This window comes from Sorex araneus, chromosome 10 (assembly GCF_027595985.1).
Source record: "Sorex araneus isolate mSorAra2 chromosome 10, mSorAra2.pri, whole genome shotgun sequence".
Lineage (NCBI taxonomy): Eukaryota > Metazoa > Chordata > Mammalia > Eulipotyphla > Soricidae > Sorex > Sorex araneus.
In genome coordinates, this window is record NC_073311.1 from 56,051,433 (window position 1) to 56,075,863 (window position 24,431).

The 24,431-nt window shown below is 41.6% G+C and overlaps 1 protein-coding gene across 3 annotated transcripts in view; it reads right to left on the bottom strand.

Annotated features, from left to right (window-relative positions):
- Positions 1-24,431, bottom strand: part of EPS8 (epidermal growth factor receptor pathway substrate 8) — a 183,128-nt gene that overhangs the window by 19,721 nt on the left and 138,976 nt on the right. For all 3 annotated transcript variants that reach the window (XM_055118333.1, XM_055118331.1, XM_055118332.1), the window contains 8 exons: positions 22,834-22,907; positions 20,804-20,930; positions 19,233-19,321; positions 18,807-18,881; positions 13,048-13,196; positions 9,248-9,431; positions 3,002-3,132; positions 721-829 (listed from right to left, as the gene is read on the bottom strand). In XM_055118333.1, the coding sequence (XP_054974308.1) occupies positions 721-829; positions 3,002-3,132; positions 9,248-9,431; positions 13,048-13,196; positions 18,807-18,881; positions 19,233-19,321; positions 20,804-20,930; positions 22,834-22,907 (938 nt within the window). The remainder of the gene's footprint in view (positions 1-720; positions 830-3,001; positions 3,133-9,247; positions 9,432-13,047; positions 13,197-18,806; positions 18,882-19,232; positions 19,322-20,803; positions 20,931-22,833; positions 22,908-24,431) is intronic.

Genomic DNA, 24,431 nt, shown 5'->3' on the forward strand with positions numbered 1-24,431 from the left:
TGACTTGAAAACAACATCATGTCAACTGAATAATTCCGAGGGGTATACTAAGAATAGCGAGTATGGAACAGGAATGGGCCATTACCATGAATCTACTGAGTTCCACACTGGCGCCCAGGAATACCTATTAGCATTATCTGAGGTCCTCGGAGGAGTTAGCTTCTGTTCTTGGTAAGGTCTGCTCTACCTTTGCCATGGACAGGAAAAGTACGGGAGCCTCTCTTCCCCCTTCCACAAAAACAACTGTGAGACTTCCACATTAGATAGTAAAGAAGATTAAGAGATTCATGTGAGAACCTTTTAAAAAGAGGTCTGGGAGTCTCACCAAGGTAAATTATTCTTGAGATCATTAACTCCTTCACTGCCAGAAACCTTTGCAGTGAGTCCAGGTATTAGCATAGAAAGAAGCAAGTGATTGCTTTTACAAAAATATTATGAGGTTGCAACATGTAACCTGACAACTGGCCTTATTTCTGAAATGAATCAGGGACAGAGCAAAGTAAGCCACGGAGTCCAATCTTCCCCTCCCCACGAATTGGCATGCGAGGGATGAGGCAGCCCCCTTCGTACACAGTACAGGGATGGAAATTTTGCTGTGTACGTGATAAAAGAACACTGAAAGGCAATTTCTTGACTTGGACAGTTCTTTGAGGAAGGTTTAAAGAAGCAAGCCAGCAATTCTACTTTACTCAGCATCAATACGGTGAAATTTGGTATCACCTCTAAAATGTCATCCTTCTGCACCGAGAGTTCACTGTGATTCCTTGCTATGAACTCGTACTTGGATTTGGCAAACTTCTTGGGTTGTGTTTTGGGTGGCTCATAATTTCTAAAAAACAAAAAAAGAGAGAAAGAAAAAGCGTGGTCATACTGCTAGCTCTTACTCAAGCTAAAAACAAAACATTAAAGCAACCAATTCCTATTAGAAGACATCCTGACAATTTATTTAGAAAGCATTTGGGTTTTACTGGAATATCAGAACTGAAAGAATCGCTGGGTTCTTACTACGAAAATGAACAAGTTATGGGGGTGGGGGAGTGGGGAAAAGAAGGAAGATTGATCTAGAAGTGTCACAGGGACAGAGTGGAAGGTCTGGGATAGGGATACTTCTGTGTGATGAAGTGTAGCAACTTTGTACATCAACACCATAAACCTTCAAATGACCATAACCTTGTTGCCTGAAGTACAATCAAAAGTTACAAACAGCCTCACAAAAGGGATCAATATATAATTGACCAATCTATGGCAATAACAAATTAGTATTAATAAAAAAATAGTCTTATTTCTTAAAATTAAACTGACCATTACTAGATTTAACAACATAATTTTAAAATAATTTTACATATAAAACAATAAAACTTGCTGTATCAAGTATATACAAATAGCTGCTTCACTCTGATAGTACCAGGATACTGGTGACGGGCTCACTGGACCCCCCAATAGTCTCCTTCACTTACACACACCCCTTTCATCCTCACAAGTCTCTACAAAAGGAATAGCTTCTCAGTGTCCTCAGCCTAGTAAGCGGGCATGTGTGCCCTGTTATTAGAGTTAATTTGCTATCTTTCAGACACTCCGGGAGATGAGGTACAGGAATAATGACAAAAAAATAATTTTGGGGGAAGGGATAAGTTATTTTTTCTATAGTATTTTAAAGGACAAAAAAAGATTTTGGCAAAATAACCATTATAATGGTTAAAGTCACCTTTACTCAAGATCCCATGAACGTCATCTCTAGTTGATATTTATAGTATTAAGATTTCATTGGGGGGGGGGGGAGATGTAAGAAACCAGAGAAAGCAAAGACTCCACAAATGAGAACAGTCACATTTGTTTTCATTTTCTGTTCTCGAGTATTCCTTTTGCCCATGATCTGGCAAATAATCACCACTGACGACGGGATGGTGCGGACTGTAACAAAGGCCAACAGCTCTCTGCCACTGCTCACCTGAGTCAGCAGACCAAAAGTCCAGTGCCTCCCTTTGCCTGCCTCAGCAGCAGACGCGCAGATTTCAGATGTACTCAGAAAGAGCTCTAGAACTGACCATGTCTTACGATTTACCCTTTCTTGTCCTTTCAACATTAACTTCAGTATCACACTGACCACAGTCATTTCCGTAATTTCTCCTACTGATTAGCTGTTTCTGAGATCTAGAATGGACACGTGTGGCCTCAGTTACTAATCTGGAAGAGAACCACAGCCTGCGAGGAGAGAGGGTGGAGCTGGGCCCCTCTCTCAAACATTAATTGCTTTCAAACAAGTTAAACTGTGATCCCTCAGAGGGGTGTGTGGTTTACCAAGTGACAGGGTCATTTCACAGACGAGCAAGCATACTTCACGCAGTACCTTCTGCATTTATTTTAATGATGTCTATCTAAAGGAAAGTTTGCTCTGTTGGGGAAGGGAGAGAAACTGTTTCTTTTAAAACAAAGAGAAAAGGGGCCAGAGAGCTGGTGCAGGGACTAAGGTCTGCCATGCATGCGGTTGGCCCTGGCTGGGTACCAGGCACCACATGGGGCCAGTGTGCAGCCCTGGTGGCCGCTGAGCATGGCCTGGCCCCCACCCCCTGAGCAGACCCCCACCCTCTGCATACAAATAAAAGCGAAAGAACTGAACACATCTTTCGAGATCATATGGAACAAATTATAGGTGATTTTCCAAACAATTCTTTTCTCCTTTCTAAAATTATTTCTTCATTCATTCATGGATTTTGTTAGAGTATCTTTTTCCAGAAAAAAAAAAAAAAGGTGTGGGGGGGGTAAGTAGTTCAAAGGCATTTGTTCTAAGTTAGCATAATAGACTAAAGGCCCAGACAGCCTTGGTTCATCAAAGCCAGTTCTCTCAGGGAACAATGAAACCTGATCAAACAATTAATAGATGGAAAGTCTCAAGCTGCAGTCAGCCAGAGCGTTTAAAGCAGCAGGCAGCCAACAATGCAAACACTAGTGCCTTTATTTGCAGTAAATCAGAGCCAGCTATTGACAGCCCATGAAATGTTACCTGTCTACATGGCGATTAGGTGTTGGCTTAAAAGCAACAGCGGCATCTCCTTGCTCCAGGTTGGACCCTCTTGAGTAAATATTATTGAACGCATAGCCATCCGTGGGAGAATACTCGGATGCACCGGGGTGCTGAAAGAGAAAGGAGGGGACATGAGCAAATCGCCAATACAACTGGCTTCAGTCCAAAAGAACTCCCTACTATATTATGAACAATTTACATATAATTTAGCATTATGATAATAAATGAATGGAGATGATACTTTTTGCGGGTCTGAAAGGCCTACTTAAAATAAGACTAAATGGTACAAAAGCTGAACTTAAGTTCTGAAAATAACTGGGCACAAAAATATTCTTTCCTCAAGAACTTCAGCCAGGGCAATTCGGGTATGAGTGAGATTACAACAGGTCGTGTAAAATAAATTTGGTTTAAAAACAACAGCAGGGAGCCAGAGCAGGTAAGGCATCTGCCCTGTACATGGCCAACCCAGGTCTGATCCCTGCCATCTCAAACGTCTCCGAGTACTACCAGGGGTAATTCCTGAGTACAGAGCTGGGTGTGGCCCAGAAACAAACAAATAAAAATAAACAAAAATAAAAACAACAGCAAAAAAAAAAAAACCTTACTCTCGCCATCTCTGTGTAAGAAACCACTCCTTACACCCTAGCAAAGTAAATACAGTCACATGAAAACCATATAATAAATTCAATGCGTTAAAATTTTACCACCCTCTAAATTGTCTTGTTTTAAATCCGCAGGTGTTATTTTTCATTTTCAAAATGATAATACCATTAGATTTATCAGTTATTGTTCAGGGAAACACAGAAAGACACAATGATCTTGATGGCTAGTAGTTCAGGGCAGACGATGCTGGAGTCACTTAGTTTTGCATTAGCATGGCTGGAGAGTTGGCCCTGACAAGAAACTACCCAGAGGTCCTCTGAGGTCTGCGGTCCCCCTGAGAACCAGGCTTTAAAGCAATACTGGAAAACAAAGACACAAAGAGCAATATTGACTGAAAGACCGTGAAGTTTCCTTGTGTAAAATTCGGTATAGTGGGTGTACAACAGGGTTGTATTTACAACCCTAAATATGTTTTTTTTTTTTTTTTGGCTATTTCAACTGTTTGGACTCACGAGGGGAAACTATTTGAAGCTGGGGATAGCTGAGGAGAGTACTGGATACTGTCATTAATCTAAGGAACAAGTCTGCAGAGGAGGACAGAACTCTTCAAGTAGGAGGGGTATTTCCACTGCGCTTACGTGAAAATGCACAGACTGGGGAACTCCTCTGAAACACACATCAGGCTAGGCAACTAAACACACGAAATGAACAAGTTTCATCATTTAGATCTTTAGCTCCGGAACAAAGAAACCCAGGGACACTGAAGTTCCCAGCCCAGTGTGGGAGAGCCTTGACTAAAGGAGGGGGGCTGGGGTGCAAAGATACCTGGTACTGGGGTCAAACTGTGCTCAGAGGGCATGGGAAGGGGAGCAGAGACCTTGGGATGATGGGGGAGCCATCCTGGCATACTGGAGGTACATAAAGCAGCAAAACAAGAATAAAACAATAATATTATACTACTGTTAAAAATTTCTTTAAAGATACGTCTAATAATTTAGCCAAAATCTGGAAAAAGTCCGAATGCCGGAGAACAGATGACTGGCTAAAGAAACTTTGGTACATCTACACAATGGAATACTATGGGGGCTGGAGTGATAGCACAGCGGGTAGGGCGTTTGCCTTGCACGCGGCCGACCCGGGTTCGAATCCCAGCATCCCATATGGTCCCCTGAGCACTGCCAGGGGTAATTCCTGAGTGCATGAGCCAGGAATGACCCCTGTGCATTGCCGGGTGTGACCCCCCCAAAAAAAAAATACTATGCAGCTGTCAGAAAAGATGAAGTCATGAACTTTGCATGTAAGTGGATCAACATGGAAAGTATCAAGCTAACTGAAATGAGTCAGAAAGAGAGAGACAGACATAGAAGAATTATACTCATCTGCAGAATATAAAACAACAGAATGGAAGACTAACACCCAAGAGTAGCAGAAATAAGCACCAGATTTGCTCCATGGCTTGGAAGCTGGCCTGGAAAGGGCAGCTCAGATAGAGAGGGGAATACCAAGCAAAAATGTGGGGGGAGGACCCACTCATGGGAGAGGCATGTTCAGAGCAGACTACAGACCAAACACATTGGCCACCCAAGACCTCCATTGCTAACCACAACACCCAAAGGGAGAGAGGGAACAGAGGGGAATGCTCTGCCAAAGAGGTGAGATGGGGAGGGGGGTGGGGTGGGAGTGGGTGGGAGGGATATGGGGTCAACAGCGGAGGATGGGCACTGGTGGAGGGATAGATACTCAAGCTGTATATGACTGAAACACAAGCACGAGAATATGTAAACCTGTATCTGTACCTCCCCCCGTGATTCATTAATAAAAAAAATAGAAGTAGAATATGTCATTTTAAATCTACATCATAAATAAAATGTTTGGATAAATGAAAAAAAAACAAAAACAAACAAACAAACAAAAGATATGTCTAATAATAAAAAATATTCCTGAAACCAAGCTACTGGTACTGGGGCCAGGGAGATAATGGGCTCGAGCACATGCTTTGCAAGTGCCACACGGTCTCTGGAGCACAGTCAGGAGGGATCCCCAAGAAAGTAGTTCCTACTGTTACCCTAGAATAGCCCCTGAGCACCGCTGGGTGTGACCCAAAAGCCAAAATGAAAACAGCAACAACAAAAGAACCAAGAACCAAGATAATGGTTCTGTGGTGGTGGGTGCATGTATTTTGAAGTGGGGTAGAACTGTATCCCTGCTATGTACATGTGCTTATAAACTGTGACCTCAATAAGAAGAACAAACTTTCCGCTCTAAAGAGACACTTTATTGCATGGTGGCCATCACTGACAACACGAAACTAGATCACTGAAACTTGCTAAGAGAAACCAACTTCAATTGTCATACCAAAGACAAAGAAAGTTAAAATGAAATTAAATGAGGGTCAGAGAGATAGTAGAAGGTGCTTGCCTTGCAAATAGCTGACCTGGGTTTGATCCGAGGCACCACATAATGATCCCCTGAGCCCCTCCAGAAACAATCCTTGAGCACAGAGCCAGAAGTAATCCCCGAGCACTGCCATGTGTGTCCCCCTCCTCAAAAAAACACCCCAAAGGTTAAATAGGGTGATGGATGTACGCATGTTAACACAGCCAACTAGAATGGAGGGGGTCCTTTTGTAATATATACACAGAAAAAATCACAAGGCACACTTTTAAATACCTTACAACCTTAGTTGCCATTTACTAATTAATTCAATTTACCATTTCCCTAGGAGAGAGGCGACTTTTATTTATAGCCATTGTAAAGGTCATGACAAGAAACTTCCAATCAACCACATCTTTGTCTCATTCTGATCAGCACAATATGGAATTACTGTTGCGAGTAAGAGAGAGAGTCCAGAGGGAAAAGAGAAATAGTGACAAATGACTGTGCGGACGACACAAGCTTGCCCAGGGAGCTGCCAGGTCATGGGCAGTGAAGATGCTGGGACCTGTCACATTTTTGCTGCTCCACACAGCCCGGGCCTCTCAACCAACCCAGAACCACTAGAAGCTACATTATCAGGGTCTGTTCTGTGTGTGGTTATTACAGTAGCAATATAGTCTGATACAAAGTTCCCTTCTGGGCATGGCTGTAATTTTTATGCATTTTTATATCATCAGTAATTGGCCTCTTTTGCAACAAAATCCTACGACATAAAATCCTCTAGAACTGCTAGTAGGTACTTCACATTTCATTTTTTTAAGTTTTTGGGCCACACCCAGTGATGCTCAGGGGTTACTCCTGGCTCTGTCTCGGGAACTACTCCTGGAGAGCTCAGAGGTACCTACAGAGTGCGGGAACCCAACCTGGGCAGGCTGTATGTAAGGCAAATGCCCGACCTGCAGCACTATCTTTCCAGCCCTCATCTTATTTAAAAAAATTTTTTTACTATTATTTATTTTATTGAATCACCACGTGGAAAGTTATGAAGTTCTCACGCTTATGTCTCAGTTATGCAATGCTCAAACACCCGTCCCTTCACCAGTGCCCATATTCCATCACCAAAAAACCCCAGTATACCTCCCACCCCCCACCCCCAATCCCCACCTGTGTAACTGATAAATTTCACTTCATCTTCTCTTTGAAAATGATTACATTCCATATTTCAACACAAAACTCACTATTGTTGTTGGAATTCCCCCCCCAAAAAAATAGCCCTTTGACAAGGAAGCATTTGATAATAGTTTTCCATTGCTGAGAATGAAGAGACATATGAAGTCGCACTGCAGCAGTAGTGGCCGCGCGGTTTAGGATTTCTGTATTTTAGTATTTTAGTGATTAAGTCCAGGGAGATTTATGTTCAAAATTGCATAATTTACTTTCCTAGGGCAGTATGGGGCAATGGCTTAGTTCACAGTCTAGAGACATGGCTGCAATCAGTTTCTGGGGCCAAAAGTAGTCTAGCTGGCCTCCGGATCGTGGTCAATCAGCTGCAAAGCGGCTGCACCAAAGTGGCCTCCCGGGTCGAGTCTCGGTGGTGCTTGAGCCGGTATCGGCACCAGCCCGAGACTGCCCAAGCATCCCACTGTTTCAAGTAAATAACTTTTTTTTTTTCTCCTTCCCGCGCCACCAAGTTCATACCATGCGTATAGTCCTCATAATATGGCGGACACCACCCCTCATTTTATTTTAAAAAAAACCTTTGAAAAACCATTCAAGTCACATATGGAAAATAGCCTACAACAGACAAATGACAGCTCAGAGCAAAGGATTCTCAATAATTCTTTCGAAGTGACTTATTCAGTAAGAACAGGCAAACTTTGAGATTGGAAGCCCAGGTAACTCTTTTTAAATACAGAGACCCATAAAGAACTCACCAAAGTGGATTTCTGTGATATACATTAAAAGCAGACATAATTTTCTTATTTGATATTGAGAGACTATAAGCTAGAAATTTCTGTGATCTGAAAATAGCTGTAACTATAGCAACAGCAAGAGTATAATAATTTCATATTTGATTACATTTCCCCTTTTTAAAAACTGCCCTCTACAAAGAAAGAGGATTCAGTGATAAGGTCTGAACTATGAAATACAGATAGGAACTGATACAGGCAGGTCAATGTCCAGAGCTTTGAGATTATTTTCTTTATCAATCATTTAATGGGAAGGTCAGCTATGGAATCCACCTCTATCCTTACACAGAGAAGAAAAAAAATTACGCTAAAAACCATTTTTCAAAGCAGTAGGTATGCTTTATTTTTGAAGTTTCAGAATTTAATCAATTTTCTCTAATGTTATGATGATTGCTGAAGGGTGAAATTTTAAGAAATGTCACTTGCATCAACATTTCTCCTTAAATCTGATTTGTTAATCATGCCTTCATACCAGATTGGTCACATTACAAATACCACAGAGAACTGGGAATTCTAAAGAGCAAACAGAGCAAATAAACATGACTTCAGGAGTCACTTCCTGTGTCTTCTTCCTAGCAGACGCCACTCATCTAACTCCTCAGGTTCTCATCCTCCTACTGGGACACATTCAGCTTTAAGCAATGCTCAATTTTCCTTTCTGATAGAACAAAAAGAATCACAGAGAGGAACTTTTAAGGAATCCAAAGAGGTAATATACCCAACTTCGAATCCTTTCATTTGCTACCCAAATGGGAAAGCTGCTCCAATGCTTCACCAAGCTTTTAAAAGATCCGATTCAAAAAAGATGAAAAAGATTCATCTGAGCACCTCAAGGTGGAATCTATCACTTGAGCTGACAACAGGGCTCCTAAGGAAGCTTTGGCCCTCTAACCTGGTGGATAAAATATCTCTGGGTTTAAAATTAGGCCAAAATTAAAACTTGGATCAGTGCGGGGGCAGGTGGGCTAGCATTCAGAAATGAGCAGCTTAATGGACAGGTTTCAGAGACCTGAGTCAGGGAACTGTCTGTTACTTCTGATAGTGGCAGAGGCCAAGCAGCCTCAGGCAGTTCCCGGATGAGAGAGGAACTGTACTCAAAAAGCCAGGATGGGCAGGCCTCAGAGAGCACCGTGTGAGGCCGAGAGGCAGGAAGAGTGAAATGCGCTGCAGCTGGGGAGAGAGCGGCGGTCAAGAGGACAAAGGGAGAGACAAGGCAATTCAGGCCGACTTCTCAGTATCTACCACGATTCTGCCGGAGGCCAAGGTGCAACGCTACCTCTGCGGCCAGTCTCTGCGCTTCGGCCTTGCGCTGCTGTTCCGCGGCAATGGCCATGGGTTCCGTCCGGTGGTAAGGATCCTGCTCCACTGGCGGGGCCGTGAAGTTCAGCATGGGGGGCTCCCAGCCGTTGCGGAAGCGCGGGACATACGGTGGGATGAACTGTTCTTTTGGCCACTCTGCTCTGTAGAAGGGCGGCAGATGGACAAACAAATTATTAAAAAGGTATCCAGACTCAGAAACACTGTCAGTAAGGCTAGCTACTGACACAGGCAGACAGACAGACAAGCAGAGAAAACGCACATCTCTTCCGCACTCCCGTTAGTCGAAAAGGAGAAGTAAGCATATTTATACTAGTATTCAATGCCACTGAATTAAGAGGAAGATCAAACTCTGCTTTTTATGCTTCGCTTTTCAGTTAGTTCCGTTTTTATTTTGTTTGTGTTTTGGGCCACCCCCGCGGTGCTCAGGACTTACTCCTGGCTCTGCACGTAGGGACCACTCCTGGCTGGGCTTGTGGGACCCAATGGGATGCCAGGGATCACATCTGGATTGACACATGCCAGGCAAGTGCCCTACCTACTGTACTCCACTCTGGCCCTCTACCTCGATTTTAAACACAGGTACAGGTTTTTAAAAATTTGGGGCAGGAATATGAAGGCAAAGAGAGCTAGAAGTTTAGAGTTAAACTTCTCTAGCATCTGAACTAGCTTCAGACTCAGCTTTTCCCTTACTCCCTTCTCCTCGGTGTGGAAGCTCTTGGCACTATGTGTATCTCAATCTTCCCAAACGGCCAGCATGGCACACTGGGTTTCTGACATTTTAAACTGAGTCACTCAAAACGAAACATCATAAGCTGAATGTATCAGAAAGATTTTAATCTGTAAAATAAAGTCTGAAAGAATGTGTAAGCATGACCATTGCCCACTCATTACTTAATTCTGAACAAGAATTTTCTACAAACCCTAATCATCCCTGAACTGTAAAAATAACTAGAGAATTATAGCTCCAGCTCTGCTAGCCTGTACTGCTTTATCTTTCATAGTGTAATTTAATTCATGTTATATTTCTACTATGATGATATGAGTCATCATATTATCATTATATACCTTGTGACTCTTTACCATCATGGGTTTTTAAATCAGCATATTAATTTCCTAATACCAACCAGGATTTGAATTTTCTCATTTCAAGGTAAGACACCAAATAAATTTAAAAATTCTGAATAATTTTTTACTATACTACCTGATAATTTTAATGAGAAAATATTAAAGTCCAGAGTCCACCTAGACTCATCTGAAAATCATGTTTCATAAAACCTAACAGATTAAAAACTTCAGTTAATAAATTTTAATATTAGTATATATAAATGCCAGACAAAATAAATAATAAATTTACATAATGTTTTAAATATAAAAACAGTTTTCAAAAAAATTTGCTAGGTAAACCAACATGTCAACCATTTCCCAACACAGACAGTTGCCAAAGTTAAAAATTTAAGTAGAGATCTTATAAGGCCCACTAAACAGAGGTATGAGCCTACAGCAACGAGATGCTCAGGAGATCTCGGGATCGGGGGTGCGGTACTGGCACTGCTCTCTGCCCAGATGTGATCCGAGAGGTCGCACATGTGTGGCCCCTCCATTGCTGAACACCCATGATCCCAGAGGCCATCTAACTACTCTCAGCACCAGCAGCTTCTTGCAGAAATGCCTCCAGACTGTGGACTAAGCCACGGCCCCATGCCACCCCAGGAGGGGAAAGGTTTTTCTTTCTTGGCTTTTCCTTTCCGGGCGGGAGGGAGGGCGGCGTGGCGACCACTATCTTATAAGGGCCACTAAACAGAGGGACAAGCTTGCAATAATGCAATTTTTGGCAGAAATTTTCCTAGACTTAGCTACTAAAATACAGAAATCCAAAGCCGCGCGGCCGCAACCTCATATCTTTTCATTCTCAGCAAGAGAAAACAAATTATCAAATGCTGCCTTTTCAGCAGGTTCAATCTTGGGGGGAAAATTCCAAATAATAATAGTGAGTTTTATGTGAAATATTGAATGTAATCAAAGTAAAGAGAAAGTAAAGAGAAAATTATCAGCTACACAGGCGGGGAATGGGGATGGGGTGGGAGGTATACTGGGGTTCTTGGTGGTAAAACATGGGCACTGGTGAAGGGATGGGTGTTTGAGCACTGTGCCACTGAGACTTAAGCCTGAAATCTTTGTAACTTTTCACATGGTGATTCAGTAAAAAATTAAAAAAAAAATTTAAGTAGAAATACTTCATGTATCGTAAGAGAAGAGAAAAATAAGAACTGGTCCGTTAATTTTAGGCTAGCACATTCAAATACATTAGGGAGAGAAGCATATTTGTGATCATACCGAATGATTTACTCTCAGTGAGAAAAATAAAAACGATTTGGAGAAATTAATAAAAGCAGAAAATTACTTTTTCATATATTATGAAATGAATAATTGTTCCATAACTTTGCCTGCTCAGCAAAGGCCAACACGGCAATGTTAGCGGCGTGTCTGCTGCCTCCACTTTACGGACATGAGACGGTTCTTAAAACGACCCATTGCTTGCTTCTCGCCCACTGCCTTGTGCTTGCCCTGGAGAATGGTGATGACCAAGGAGCTTCTTCGTGAGCATTACTACCCCTGGGGCTTCCCCATTTGCAGTCGCGTTGGTTTTGCTCCTGTCGGACTCCACTTCCCACCTGCCCTTTCTAAAACCCGTAAGGGACAGAACCGCATTTTGAGGCACGAAGGTCCTGGTTCTCCCCAGCTTACAGCACCACGTTCTGTTCCTTGGCAAAGCAACAAGAGCCTTCGCCACAGAGCCCTGCCCATTTGTAAATTCCTCATTTAATGCCTTGCTCTCGCTCCTCTCCACCACTACCCACCACTCTCTGTGTGGCCCAGATAAACCTCCATTCATAACCCACCTCATTCACTTCCTTTTTATAAAACTTTTCATTTGGGGAGTCATATCCAGCAATGCTCAGGGGTGACTCCTGGCTCTGCACTTAGGAATCTCTCCCAGTGGTACTCGGGGGACCATATGGGATGTCAGGGATGGGACCCGGTCGGCATGGACAACGAAAGCGCCCTCCCCTTTGAATTATCTCTCCAGCCCCACCCTTCACTATCTGCTTCATACCTTTACTTGTGCTTCTCTCTCTTCTAGGAAAGCCCTTCTCCTGCCCATTATTCACAGAAATACTTTGCAGCTGACTGCAAAGGAACTTGAAAAAATAATTATGAACATGGACTGGAGAATCAGAATGTTTGGATTCATATGCCAGTTCATTTTACAGGTTGTCTGCTTCTGAGACAATGACACACCCTCTCTATGCCTCAGTTTCTTCATTTACAAAGAAGGTACCATTACTGCCTGTTACTATAAAATACATGGGAGAGGCCCTTGTAAACACTATGCATGCACATACATGTGTACACATGCATTGGTCTATGTGTTAGGCATGTACCTAATAGCACCATTTATGCTAGATTAATGCTAGATGTCCTTCACAGAGTTAACTACCCTCCTCTCCAAATACTTTTCTGGCTGTTCTACTTTGCCAAGAAAACAGCATTTTGTTTGCAAGTTAGTGCTGACATTTATCATGCTTTATATTGCATACACTTTTATTTTATCTACTAGACACATAGCTTTTTAAGTGTTTAGGCTTTTCCATGAAGAAGGCACTCAGAAGGCAGAATCATCAGATTTGTTTCTCTGTAATAAAAAACAGTACTCGTAATAGTAAGGCATTAAATGCTAAAAGGACGTGTGCTTACCTGACTTTCAGCCAGGTGTCTCCCAGGGACATCCACAGCTGCCTTTCATCAGCATTGACGGTGTAATTTAAGAAATCAACTGTGTCTTTAGTCAGGAGAGGGCTGAGGACTGAACTGGCTAGGTTAGGTCCTCCCGTAGCCTGGACCACCTAAAATGACAATGAATCATTTTGTAGCAACAAGATGATGATTTATTTCTACATATCTTAAAGTGTAGAGACAAAAACTCACAGCCCAAATGAGCACCATTTTACGTATTCAAATCAAATTTCTATGCTTGATGCACTCCAGAGTGAAACACAGCTCAGTTGTTCAGCCCATCAGTGTCTAATAATCTACAGTATGAGGTTCACAGCTCTACAGCTTTCAGGGCTTCTGCATAAGGACTGTACTTTCCCTGAAAAACACTGTTTATACAACCAATTCTACATAAGGCGATTTAACTAGACCACTGTTTATAAAAGAATAAAATTTATGTTTCTCTACTGGAAAATCTATTATGTAAAAATGGAAAAATATGATTCTAGAAGTGAATTATTAGAGTGATGACGCTCATGTTAACAGTCAATGGCTGTGCCTAAAAATATGTACAAAACTAAAAGGAGCTAGAGAGAAATGTGAAAGAAGCATGAGAACTGGCACCCTGAATCTGTGTAGTTTCCCTGAGTTTAACACTAGGAAACTGTCATGATTAAAAACTGATCATTTGGGCTGAAGTGATAGCACAGCGGGTAGGGCGTTTGCCTTGCATGCGGCCGACCCGGGATCGAATCCCAGCATCCCATATGGTCCCCTGAGCACTGCCAGGAGTAATTCCTGAGTGCAGAGCCAGGAGTAATCCCTGTGCATCGCCAGGTGTGACCCAAAAAGCAAAAAACAGACAAACCAAAAAAACCTGATCACTTAATGAGTAGCAAAAACAAACAAACAAACAAACAAAGAGGTGCAACTCTCTGATAAACAAAATGATGATAGGTGAATGCTTGAAAAAGGCCCCAAACTTCCTTCTCAGAGGCTATTTCCTGGCTAAAGAACGGTGCTTATCTCAAAGAGCAGAAACCAGAGCCCTTTTATAAAAATCTTACCTTCTCGGAGATACGGCACAAGAAGAAAGGGGGGAAATTTTTTTTTTTTGGAATGGTTCCAGACTAAGAGTTGTTTTTCCTCTGGCCACCCCCAGCTTGTTCTGTGTCGTCACTGCTCTGTGTGCATTTGCACTCTGCCCCCGTTCAACAGAAGGCCCTTGCAGCATTCAGAACCCACTCAGGTACCAGATCTTCTGGGAAGTTTTTCTGAACGTGGCAGTGCAACTCTCAGGCACATCCATGTGCGCAAGGCAGTTTATTTGGCTTAGTCACTGATTTATGCATCTTCGTTACACCAGGACATACTGGCTGAAGGCTCGTGTGAATCTGGGTGAAGATTCACCTGGCTCTGAATAGCAGAAGCCACAGTGCTGGGGGAATGATGGAGTCTGGCCTGAAAGAATAAAACCTGCCCTGTCTGCCAGGCACACTGATTTTTATTTCTTTATTTCACTTCCAAATCCTACAAGTACTTTCAGTGAAAAAAAGTAGGGATGACAAGAGGGAAAAGGAAGAGAGTGAAGAGAGGAGTGGAGGAGCCAGGCAATCCTTGGGTGAAGAGAAAGGAGCAGAGATGCCGTGGGAGAAAGGAAAATAAAAGTGCTGGGCCACAGTCGTCTCGAGAATATGCATAGGCCCATGTGCTGTGGTCACACGAAGGCATCTGCAGATCTTAAAGACACTAAATCCTGCCTTGCTGGTAGTAAGCTCTAAAAATGTTCCTTCCTACCTCTTGTATCCAAGGGAAAATGTCTGGGGCTCTATGGTCAGAACACTGAGGAGTGTAGGCACTGTGTCAAGACTGGTGTCTATTTGTGATCTCTGAACGGTGTGGAATGAGTAAGAGGAAATGCTTCATAAACAATGCTCCCTCTACTCAAAACTAAGGAAGATGTTATCAAGAGTGTCAAAGAGGGGAAAAAAATAAATTTTGTTAATGAGCCAGTACAATTTCTATGTTTTTTCCCTTGCCTTGCTGTTCTATTTAGATGAGCATATAAGGCAAGAATTACTCCATGATAGACAAGTAAAAATCTGATACATGTTATCTAGCAACACCATGTGGAAGCAGTCATAAATTGTTAGTCTTGGGTTTTCATCTAATCTTCAAAAATAAAACTGGGGAGAATCCCCCAAAATTGTTTGGTGGGGAGAAGGGGAAGTAGTCCCAGAGATACTCAGCCAAGAAGGCTGGACAGTTCAATACTCCAGCCCAGTGATGTGGGCTGCCTGCACGCAGAGGTGCTCACAGACCTTCAAGCTTTTACCTAGCAGAGCTTGGAAGCCCCCGAGTGCTGAGGGTGAGACAAGGCAGTGACCCGGTCTCTGAGCTATCTCTCTGGACTCAGCTATCTTAGTTTCCAATTGTGAACTTCAATGACCACGGTACTTCTCTACATTTGTAAAACAAAGTTCATCTCATGCTCAACTTCAGGACTTATCTACATACTCTTGGGGAAAGAAGGATGAGATTTATCTCATTTTCCTTTCTGTTATTTGGACTGTCTCCCTCTCCTTCTCTCTTTTTGTTTCTGATCTTCTATAAGCAAGGCTGAATATGATCCACTTTTGATAAGTATGAGAGATGTTAATAATGGTGAATAGTTTTATACACTAAACCAAAGTTAGTGCCATGTATTTGCTGCTTATAGTTCCCATTCCCAATCATAAAAGGAACAAAATGATACAGAGAGCAATCACACACTATCACAGTGATCCTTACAGCTGTTGTCTTCCATACAGCTTCCATTTGCTTTTCTCACAGGGTCAGCCATTTACCCCTTTTGTCACATGGTTCTGCATTATTGCCTGATACAGAAAACTTTTCCCTGCTGGAAATATTTTAAAGAACGCAGTTCTGCCTTTTTTTCCAGTCCCCTCCACTAAAGAGGGAATGGCCAAAAAGGGACTGGCCCATCGAATTGTACAAAAGGGCGATTTGTAGTTCAGTCTTCTTTGGTGTCTGTGGATAAGGTCAACCATTGTTCCCTGGGCTTTCTGTTGCCATGCTTTCTCCTACCCCAGCACTTTTCTTTGTGTTCTCTTAACTATTATTCTAGCTAATTCTCCCAGCTGTCTTGTAGGACAAGACAGCTATATACAATGTCAACTTGGAAAAAATTATAAGCATGCTATTTGCAAAGAAAATGAATATAGAATATGGAGGGAAACATATCACTGCTGACGGTTTCATTAACTGTCAATAAGGAAAGAGCACAACTGGACCCTGAATATCTAGATTAGGAAGATGTGTATCTTGGATTATACTCTATGGCACAAGTGGTGTAGTCTTTTTTTCTGGATACCTCACGGAAATATGCAGTTCCTTCATAAATGGAACTCTTCTCTAGGTGCCATTCTGTTAGCATCATAAGTCATGTAGCACTGTAGCACTGTCATCCTGTTGTTCATCGATTTGCTCGATCAGGCACCAGTAACGTCTCCATTGTGAGACTTGTTGTTACTGTTTTTGGCATATCAAATATGCCACGGGTAGCTTGCCAGGCTCTGCCGTGCAGGCAGGATACTCTCGGTAGCTTGCCAGGCTCTCTGAGAAGAACAGAGGAATCGAACCCGGGTCGGATGCATGCAAGGAAAATGCCCTACTTGCTGTGCTATCGCTCTAGTCCTAAGTCACAAGTCATATTTATACAAAATCACACAGATGTGAGAAGAAAGTTTCCTCGGGGAAATGGTGTGATGCACATGTTACATTATGCCGAAAATAGATTTCTAACAGTTCCCAATGTTCGTGGTCAATATTCCAACTTCTAGAAAGCCAAGTCCCTGTATTCATTTTCCATCAGCACCCACTCAGCAGGATGGATACTACACTTCTCTGGTTTGGGGTATGGCCTCATTAGGAACTTATCAAATGGGTAATTAGGAATGAACTCAATTCAGAGTCACCTCCTACTCCCCCCTGGATGTTCACTGCCTTTGGAGGGCTGTTACAGGACCTGGAGGCCAATCAACCCCCACAATTGAGCAGACATGGATGCTCTAGCCTAACTATTGGAAACACTTCTTCACACGCTTTCCAGAATACCACAAGCTTCTCCTTTTCTTTCTCTTCAATTTTGAATCTTCTCAAACTTCTATGCAGGTTTCTCACATTCACCTAACAATGAAATTGCTCAGGACCCGACTCATCCTTGCGCTTCATTTATAATCTTCTCTAGGTGACATTATCCAATTTTGTAGCTTTAAATGCTTCCTATATGCAGAGGAACATCAAATTCATATTTCTAGACCTGATTCTCTGTATGAACCTCAGATTCACATCATCTACTAATTCAAATTTTTTCATCAGGATGTAACTCAATTTTGACAGGTCTAAAACTTAATTCCTGATCTTCCTCTAAAACCCATTTTATCTCATCTTTCCCCTCTCAGTTTAAAGAGTTCAACCTTTCAGACTTAGGCAAAACATTGCAAAATTTAGCTCTCACACAGTGCATCCACTGTCTCAGAAAACTGTGTTGTTCTACGTCTTAACCACAGTCGGGTTCTCTACCGCCTCTAGCACCTCCTAACCCAACCATGACCATCTCCCACCTGGATGTCCTCAGTAGCTAGCCCAGTCTCTCCCCCCATTCCTCTCCAAATATCTAAAGATTACAGCCAGAGCAATCATTTCTGCTGAAAATCCAACCAGTGTCAAAAATAGTACATCACCTATAATATAATGACTGATAAGCTATGTTCTCCTCTTCTGATAACCTCACCTTCTAATTTTCCTTCATTCTGTTCAAGTCAAAATGTATACTTATTTCGGGGCTGGAGAGATAGCACAGCGGGTAGGGCGTTTGCCTTGCATGCGGCCGACCCGGGTTCAAATCCCAGCATCCCATATGGTCCCCTGAGCACGGCCAGGGGTAATTCCTGAGTGCAGAGCCAGGAGTAACCCCTGTGCATCGCCAGGTGTGACCCAAAAAGCAAAAAAAAAAAAAAAAAAAAAGTATACTTATTCCAAGAACCTTACTTGCATTACTATCTCAGAGCATTTACATTAGTGGTCTGCAGTCTGGAATCTAATTCCTCAGAAATCTACGACTTATTCATTTCATTTGCTTATATGACACTTTTTTAGTGAGTTATAGCATTAACTATACTCATTCAAAAGGCTAATACTACACAGCTCCTGTACACATACCTGGAAGACTCACTATGCTCATTCCTTGGTGAATTTTTCCATCTTAAACTTAATTTTTAATAAATTGTATTATTTATATATTTACTTAGGCTACTAACTGCCCTTGACCCTACAATATAAAATCTACGTTGGTAAGAATTTTTGTCAATTTTATTCCCTATGAACCACTAATAATGCCCAGCACACACCAGGCTCTCAATTAATACTCATTTAATAAATAAATGAATAACTGATAAGAGACAGCTCAGGAGATAAAAATCACACTTCAATAAAGGTATTTTTGTTGCTATTGCAGTTTTTTTGGTTTGTTTTTGAGAGCCACACTTGGTAGTGCTCAGAGATTACCCTGAGGTTATTCAAGGGTTATTTCAACAGTTAAATTCATATTTTCTAGATAGCAGGAAAATTTTACCTATAACAAAGAAATGAAGAAAAATTGTCTAGGTAATCCACATAGACAGTGGAGTGAAAAGACATACAACAGATGGTAACTTTTTCCCCCACTAATAAAATCTTACCATATTTAATGGAGTAAATAAAAAATGGACCAAATCTGTAGCACTTGGGTTCTGGATATGAGGTTTCAATTTGGCCTGTAACATGAAGAAGATGCAGAAACACATTACTACAATGTGACTAAACAAAAAGCTATTCAAAAATGTCCAACACACACTCAGAGGAGTTATTACCAGTTTTACTCTTAGTATACTGACTAGTAAGGTTGAATCTAATTAGAACAATTTAGTTTATAAATTAGGAGTCACCTTTTAAAAAAGAAGTCCCTTAGCTATATGTTTTACAATCTGGCCTAATGAAGAGAAAATTAAAATACAATCCCAAATGCCTACAAGATCACTTTTTTTAATTAGGAAGATCCTGGTTACACTTTAACCGTTTTCATTTGTTTTTTTTTTTTTACTATATAGATATATAATTTCTCTTACCAGAAGGTTAAATCCATACTTAAACTTTTGAAAGCAGTCAAAAAATTCATCAGTAGGTGGAGGCTTTGCCCTCAACGTTAAGACACCCTCTAGGAAACAAACGAGAAGAGGAATTGATAAGAGCAAAGTTCCCGGAAAATTTCTTAACAGAAAACCTATTAATGCCTGTAAAGCGTGATGAGCAGATCAGAGAGCGTGCTACTCAGGTGCTCTGCCAGACCCTAAAGTCTGACTGCAACAATCAAGGATGATCCAACATCTGAAATGAAATTGTCTACCTTGAGATCTCATCAATTACTCATTAAATTCCATCTGTGTTTCTGCCATCTTTCCTGTCACCATGAAGACTTAAAAAAATATGTAAGTCATAAACACTGGCACTAAGAACCTTAAAATCTTTTGTTTATTTTTGTTTTGGGGCCACACCTGACGATGCCTGGGACTTACTCCTGTCTCTGAGCTCAGGGATCACCCCTGGCAGGCTCAGGGGACCACATGCCCTACATGCTGTACTATCACTCCGGCCCTAAGAACCTTAAAATCTAAAGATTTTACATAACCTTATGAATCATGTAAGTAATAGATATATCAACTCCATGCTATGGGACTGACATGTGGATGAAAAGGTGAAATGTATAACTAAAAGACGTTCCATGGTGAAAGTAGATTTTGAGATGGGGTTTGAAAGAGTTGATCAGGGGCAGTTTTATAAGAGAAGCAGTCGTTTAAGAATAGCACAAGCAAAAATACCAAAAAACGACTTAGAAGGGACATGCACCAATACATCCAAGGGCTGAGACACATGGGAATGGAGGAATGAGTGAAGTCAGGCAGTGGATGGCCTTGACCGACAGGGTAAGGAGTGGACTTCAGCACACAGGACAGGAATGAGCACGGTTTTCAGCAGAAAAAGAAGTGACAGTCTTAGAACTGCACGGCTGTCCTGACAGAATGACAGGCTGGAGGCTTGAGAACTGCTTTAGATAGCTGGGTAAATGTGGCAATGGCTCAAAGCAGAAGCTACTTACAAAAATAAAAAGAAGAAAATCTGAAGGTAAGAAATACTAATGAAGAAAAACTACTGTTGGCCATAGCTAGAGAATGGATTCATAGAATATATGGTTTGGAATTTGGGTGACCAAAAGGATAGGATAGTCTTCATAGAAAATACAGGAGGAATAGGGGCTTGAGACATGAGGAAGCAAAATACTGCGCTTCAGATCACATGGAGGGGAGAGCTATGGGCGAGAGCTATGGGCGAGCTATGGGAGAGAATGATCTGGACGCCATGTGCAATGAAAAGGATACTTATTACTATTCCCTTTACTATATCAAACTATATTATTTGTTTCAGATTTATGATTTTGTATATATTTAAAACATTTTAAATAGCTGAAGCTCAGTATTTGTTTCTTTTTTGTTTTGGGTTCATACCCAGAGGTGCTCAGGGTTTACTTCTGATACTCTTGGTAGCTTGCCGGGCTCTCTGAGAGGAACAGGGAAATCGAACCCGGGTATAACAAATATTCTTTTTTCCCTTAAAAAAAGAGGTGGGGCAAAATTCAACATACCTCCTGGTCCTCTCTTTTTCCCTTTCTTAATTTTCTTCCTTCTAGCGAGCTCAGAAAATGCTTCTGCTGCTTTTTGGAGTTTTGTGATAAAAAACTCAATGTCATCCAAAATGTGGTTTAATATTTGCTGAAAAAAGAAATAACAGAATAAAGTATAAAGCAAACAACACTATTTTTGCTTTGGCTATACACTGCTAGTCAGAAAACAAAAAAAATGAGAAAGTTAAAAAAAAAGAAAAGAAATACTTCTCACGATCAAATTTTAAGCTAGTAATTCTAAGAAGAATTGAACTAAGTATATCTGCAGCTAAAGTCTGGCATTTACATTTTTCTTTAACTAATTCTTTAGCTTTATTTTCGATGTCATCAAGAAGCATTAAGTGCATCTCTTCAGATTATTATTTTCAATTATGCTTATTCTCCCCAGGTTCTCCCACAAAGGAGAAACATTTTAAGAAGCGTTTTATTTCTTTATTTCTTTATTTTTGGGGGACCACAGACCAGCTGTGCTCAGGGCTCACTCCTGGAGGTGCTCAGGAGACCACCTGGGGTTCCCAGGTCAACTGCATGCAAGGCGAGCACCTTCCTGCTGTAATATCTTGCTGGCCCCCTAAGAACCATTTTATTAGAGGAAAACTGAACTTAAAAATCTTTTCTTTCCCATTTTTTTGGGGGGGTCACACCTGGCGATAAACAAGGGTTACTCCTGACTCATGCACTCAGGAATTACTCCTGGCGGTGCTGGGGGGATCATATGGGATGCTGGGAATCAAACTCAGGTCAGCCATGTGCAAGGCAAATGTCTTACCTGAACTTAAAAATCTTGCTTTCTAAACTGAATGTCCCAAAAAACTACTAGCACTGTTAAATCCTGGTACTGAATGTATAGTTTGTTGTACCAATCTAACAGATACACATATACTTGACAGTAACAGTTAATACAAGTTAATACACAGTAAAACAATCAATGATGAATTCTGCTTTTTTTATGAGATCAATTTTGATTATTTCATATTTCACGTTTCACTTTATTTGATTTTAATTTACTGTCTCTACTGATGTGAAACTTCAATTTTTTCAAAATAAAGATTATAAACTAGGATTAAAATTTTAAGTAGGCCCAGGGAGATAAGTGCAAAGGGCAGAAGGCAGCCCCCAACAATGTACATTTGAGCACCTCCAGGTATGGGCCGAAGACCAAATTAAAATAGTTTAAGAATGTTAACAGTATGACGTAAAAATTAAATTCCAAGCTCCAAATTCGCCTACATATCTGTTCCCAGATAAGTAAGCATAAGTAAGCTGGAAGCATTTATAAGGTATAAAAAATAGTAGTATTCAGAACATAATTAGTCAGCAAGTATCACACAGCAATGAAAAAGTAGCCTTATCCTTTTAAAAAAATCATTAAAATTTAAATATTTATCTGTTAAAATTGCCACAACTTAATTCTTTCAGGCACTATAGGATTTTTTTTTTTTTTCAGGGCTGCGGGGGTAGCTCCATGCGCTGGGCCCCGAGTGGAATTCCTGGCTGCGCAGAGCCTTCCCAGCACTGAGGGAGGGGCCCAGTGGCTCCCGAACTGCAGGCCAAGACAGTCCTCACTGTGGTCAGATACTGACTCGTCCGGCTGCATGGTCCAGCCTGTGTCACTGGGAGTGGCCCCAGGCACCTGGGAAGCCCGGCAGCCCAAAGAGTGTTTCCATAAAAGTCAGAAGGACTATCTAAAAAGGCATTTGAATCCTTACACAACTATGAAAAACTCTTGATAATTCAGTCTGAACTCCTTTGAAAATGATTATTTGTGCTAGTTCTTCTATCTCGGTCCAGTTCTATGAAATATTTGCATAAAGCAAAATAGCTAAGAAAAACTACTAGGGAGCTATAACCACCCCTGGGAAAAAGAAAACTGTTCCCACAAAATTTCTTTATGTAAATCAAAGTTCTTTTCACTGCGAAGGGCTTATTTTTCTCTTTAAAACAAACAAACAAAAAAATTCCCACAAAGCCAACAGGAACGTGGGACTTACCACATCCCTGTCGATCCGGGCATGCATCATCTCGGGGGTTTCCTCGTGCTCAGGGTACGGCCTCGACTTCTCAACTGAAGAGGAAACAATTGGGAGTCTTTTTACCAGCTGCTTCTGGGACACCAAGGTATTTAAATGTGGAAACTGCAGAGGAAACTGCGAAGGAACTTCCTTCACTGAAGGAAGAACATCCATGGGCTACGTCAAACTGGGGCTCACCCAGAACACGCATCGGTGCCCCCACAAACAGGAGGACCTGGGAAGAGCTGAACTGCTGCCCCCCCAACCCTAAAGATGCTCAATTATTCTGTAGCTTCACCTCTCGTCTCCCTCTTCCATGTCTCAGCGGCCTGTGGAACCAACCCTAATTTAATTTCTACCCAAGAAAAAGATGCAAGCCAGCATTTCAACACCAACTTCTTAAAAAGTAGCCGATGATGAAATCTAAGGCAACACGGCTTCTTACTTTTACACATTCCAGCACTGTGATGACAATCCACCTTTGGGGGTTCTGACAGCAAAGCGCCTCTTAAAATTCTAGTCGTAATTAAGCTTGAAGCCCGCAACACTGGCTCGTTAATTTTAAGCCACATGCTTTAAAAGTAGAAATGTGTCCCGGATTTGCAAATTAAAGAATAAATGCCTTAAGAGCATTTAAGATGTTGCGTTATCTCAGCTGGCAGGATGTTAGTTAATCATGAGGTCATTAGAATGAAATCCTTTGCAGTGTAAGTCAGTTATCTTCACCACTACGCACAGACAGCGGCACAAAAATCTCTGAGTCGATGAAATGCAAGAAAAGTGTTTGGGTGGAAAAGAAGAACTCGGTCGCCAAGACGGGGGAACAACTCCTGATACATCATCAGAACTCAGGATGTCCAGTACAGAGGACTGCAATAATACTAAAAATCCAGTGCAGTTTTCTTGCTGTACTGATGAACTTGACCTGTGCACAGACTCCTTGGCAAAAACAGGAAAGATGAACTCACTGGGTCTTATGTAACTTAATTAGTGGCTTCTAAGTGTTTTATGATAATTAAAATTTATGAAATCTTGCCAATTAGTTGCTATTTTACACATGGTTAGCTTGGATAAAATACATTTCAGAAAACCGTACACGGAAATATAGCTATTTAAAACTGCGGGCAGGTGCCTAAATGCCATCTGGAGGATGAGGGAGGGAGGAGGCACTGACACTGGCCAGCAGGATCTGCAGGAACCCCACTGCCGCTAGGCCATAGTGAGACCGTCTGCAAGTTGCAGGTGACACAAGCTATAGAGTTCAAGGGACTTGCCCAGCACAAGTCAGCCAGAACCATCCAAGCAAAGAGAACACTCCTTCAGGGGGGCTTCCTACTGGGAGCTGGGCCACACCCAGACAGAAGCCTGAGTGCTCTTTAACCTGGTAGCAATCACAAGTTCTGAGACATGAATTTAATACAATTTTGACAGATGAGGTGGGACGGACTATTTCAGACAAAATTCAATGACAATTCAGAAATCCCTAGAGATAACTTTTTTTTTCTCTTTTTGGTATAGTTCATTAAGTTGCACACACGTTTTTACAAGTTTATTCAGAATAAAGCTGAGGAATATAA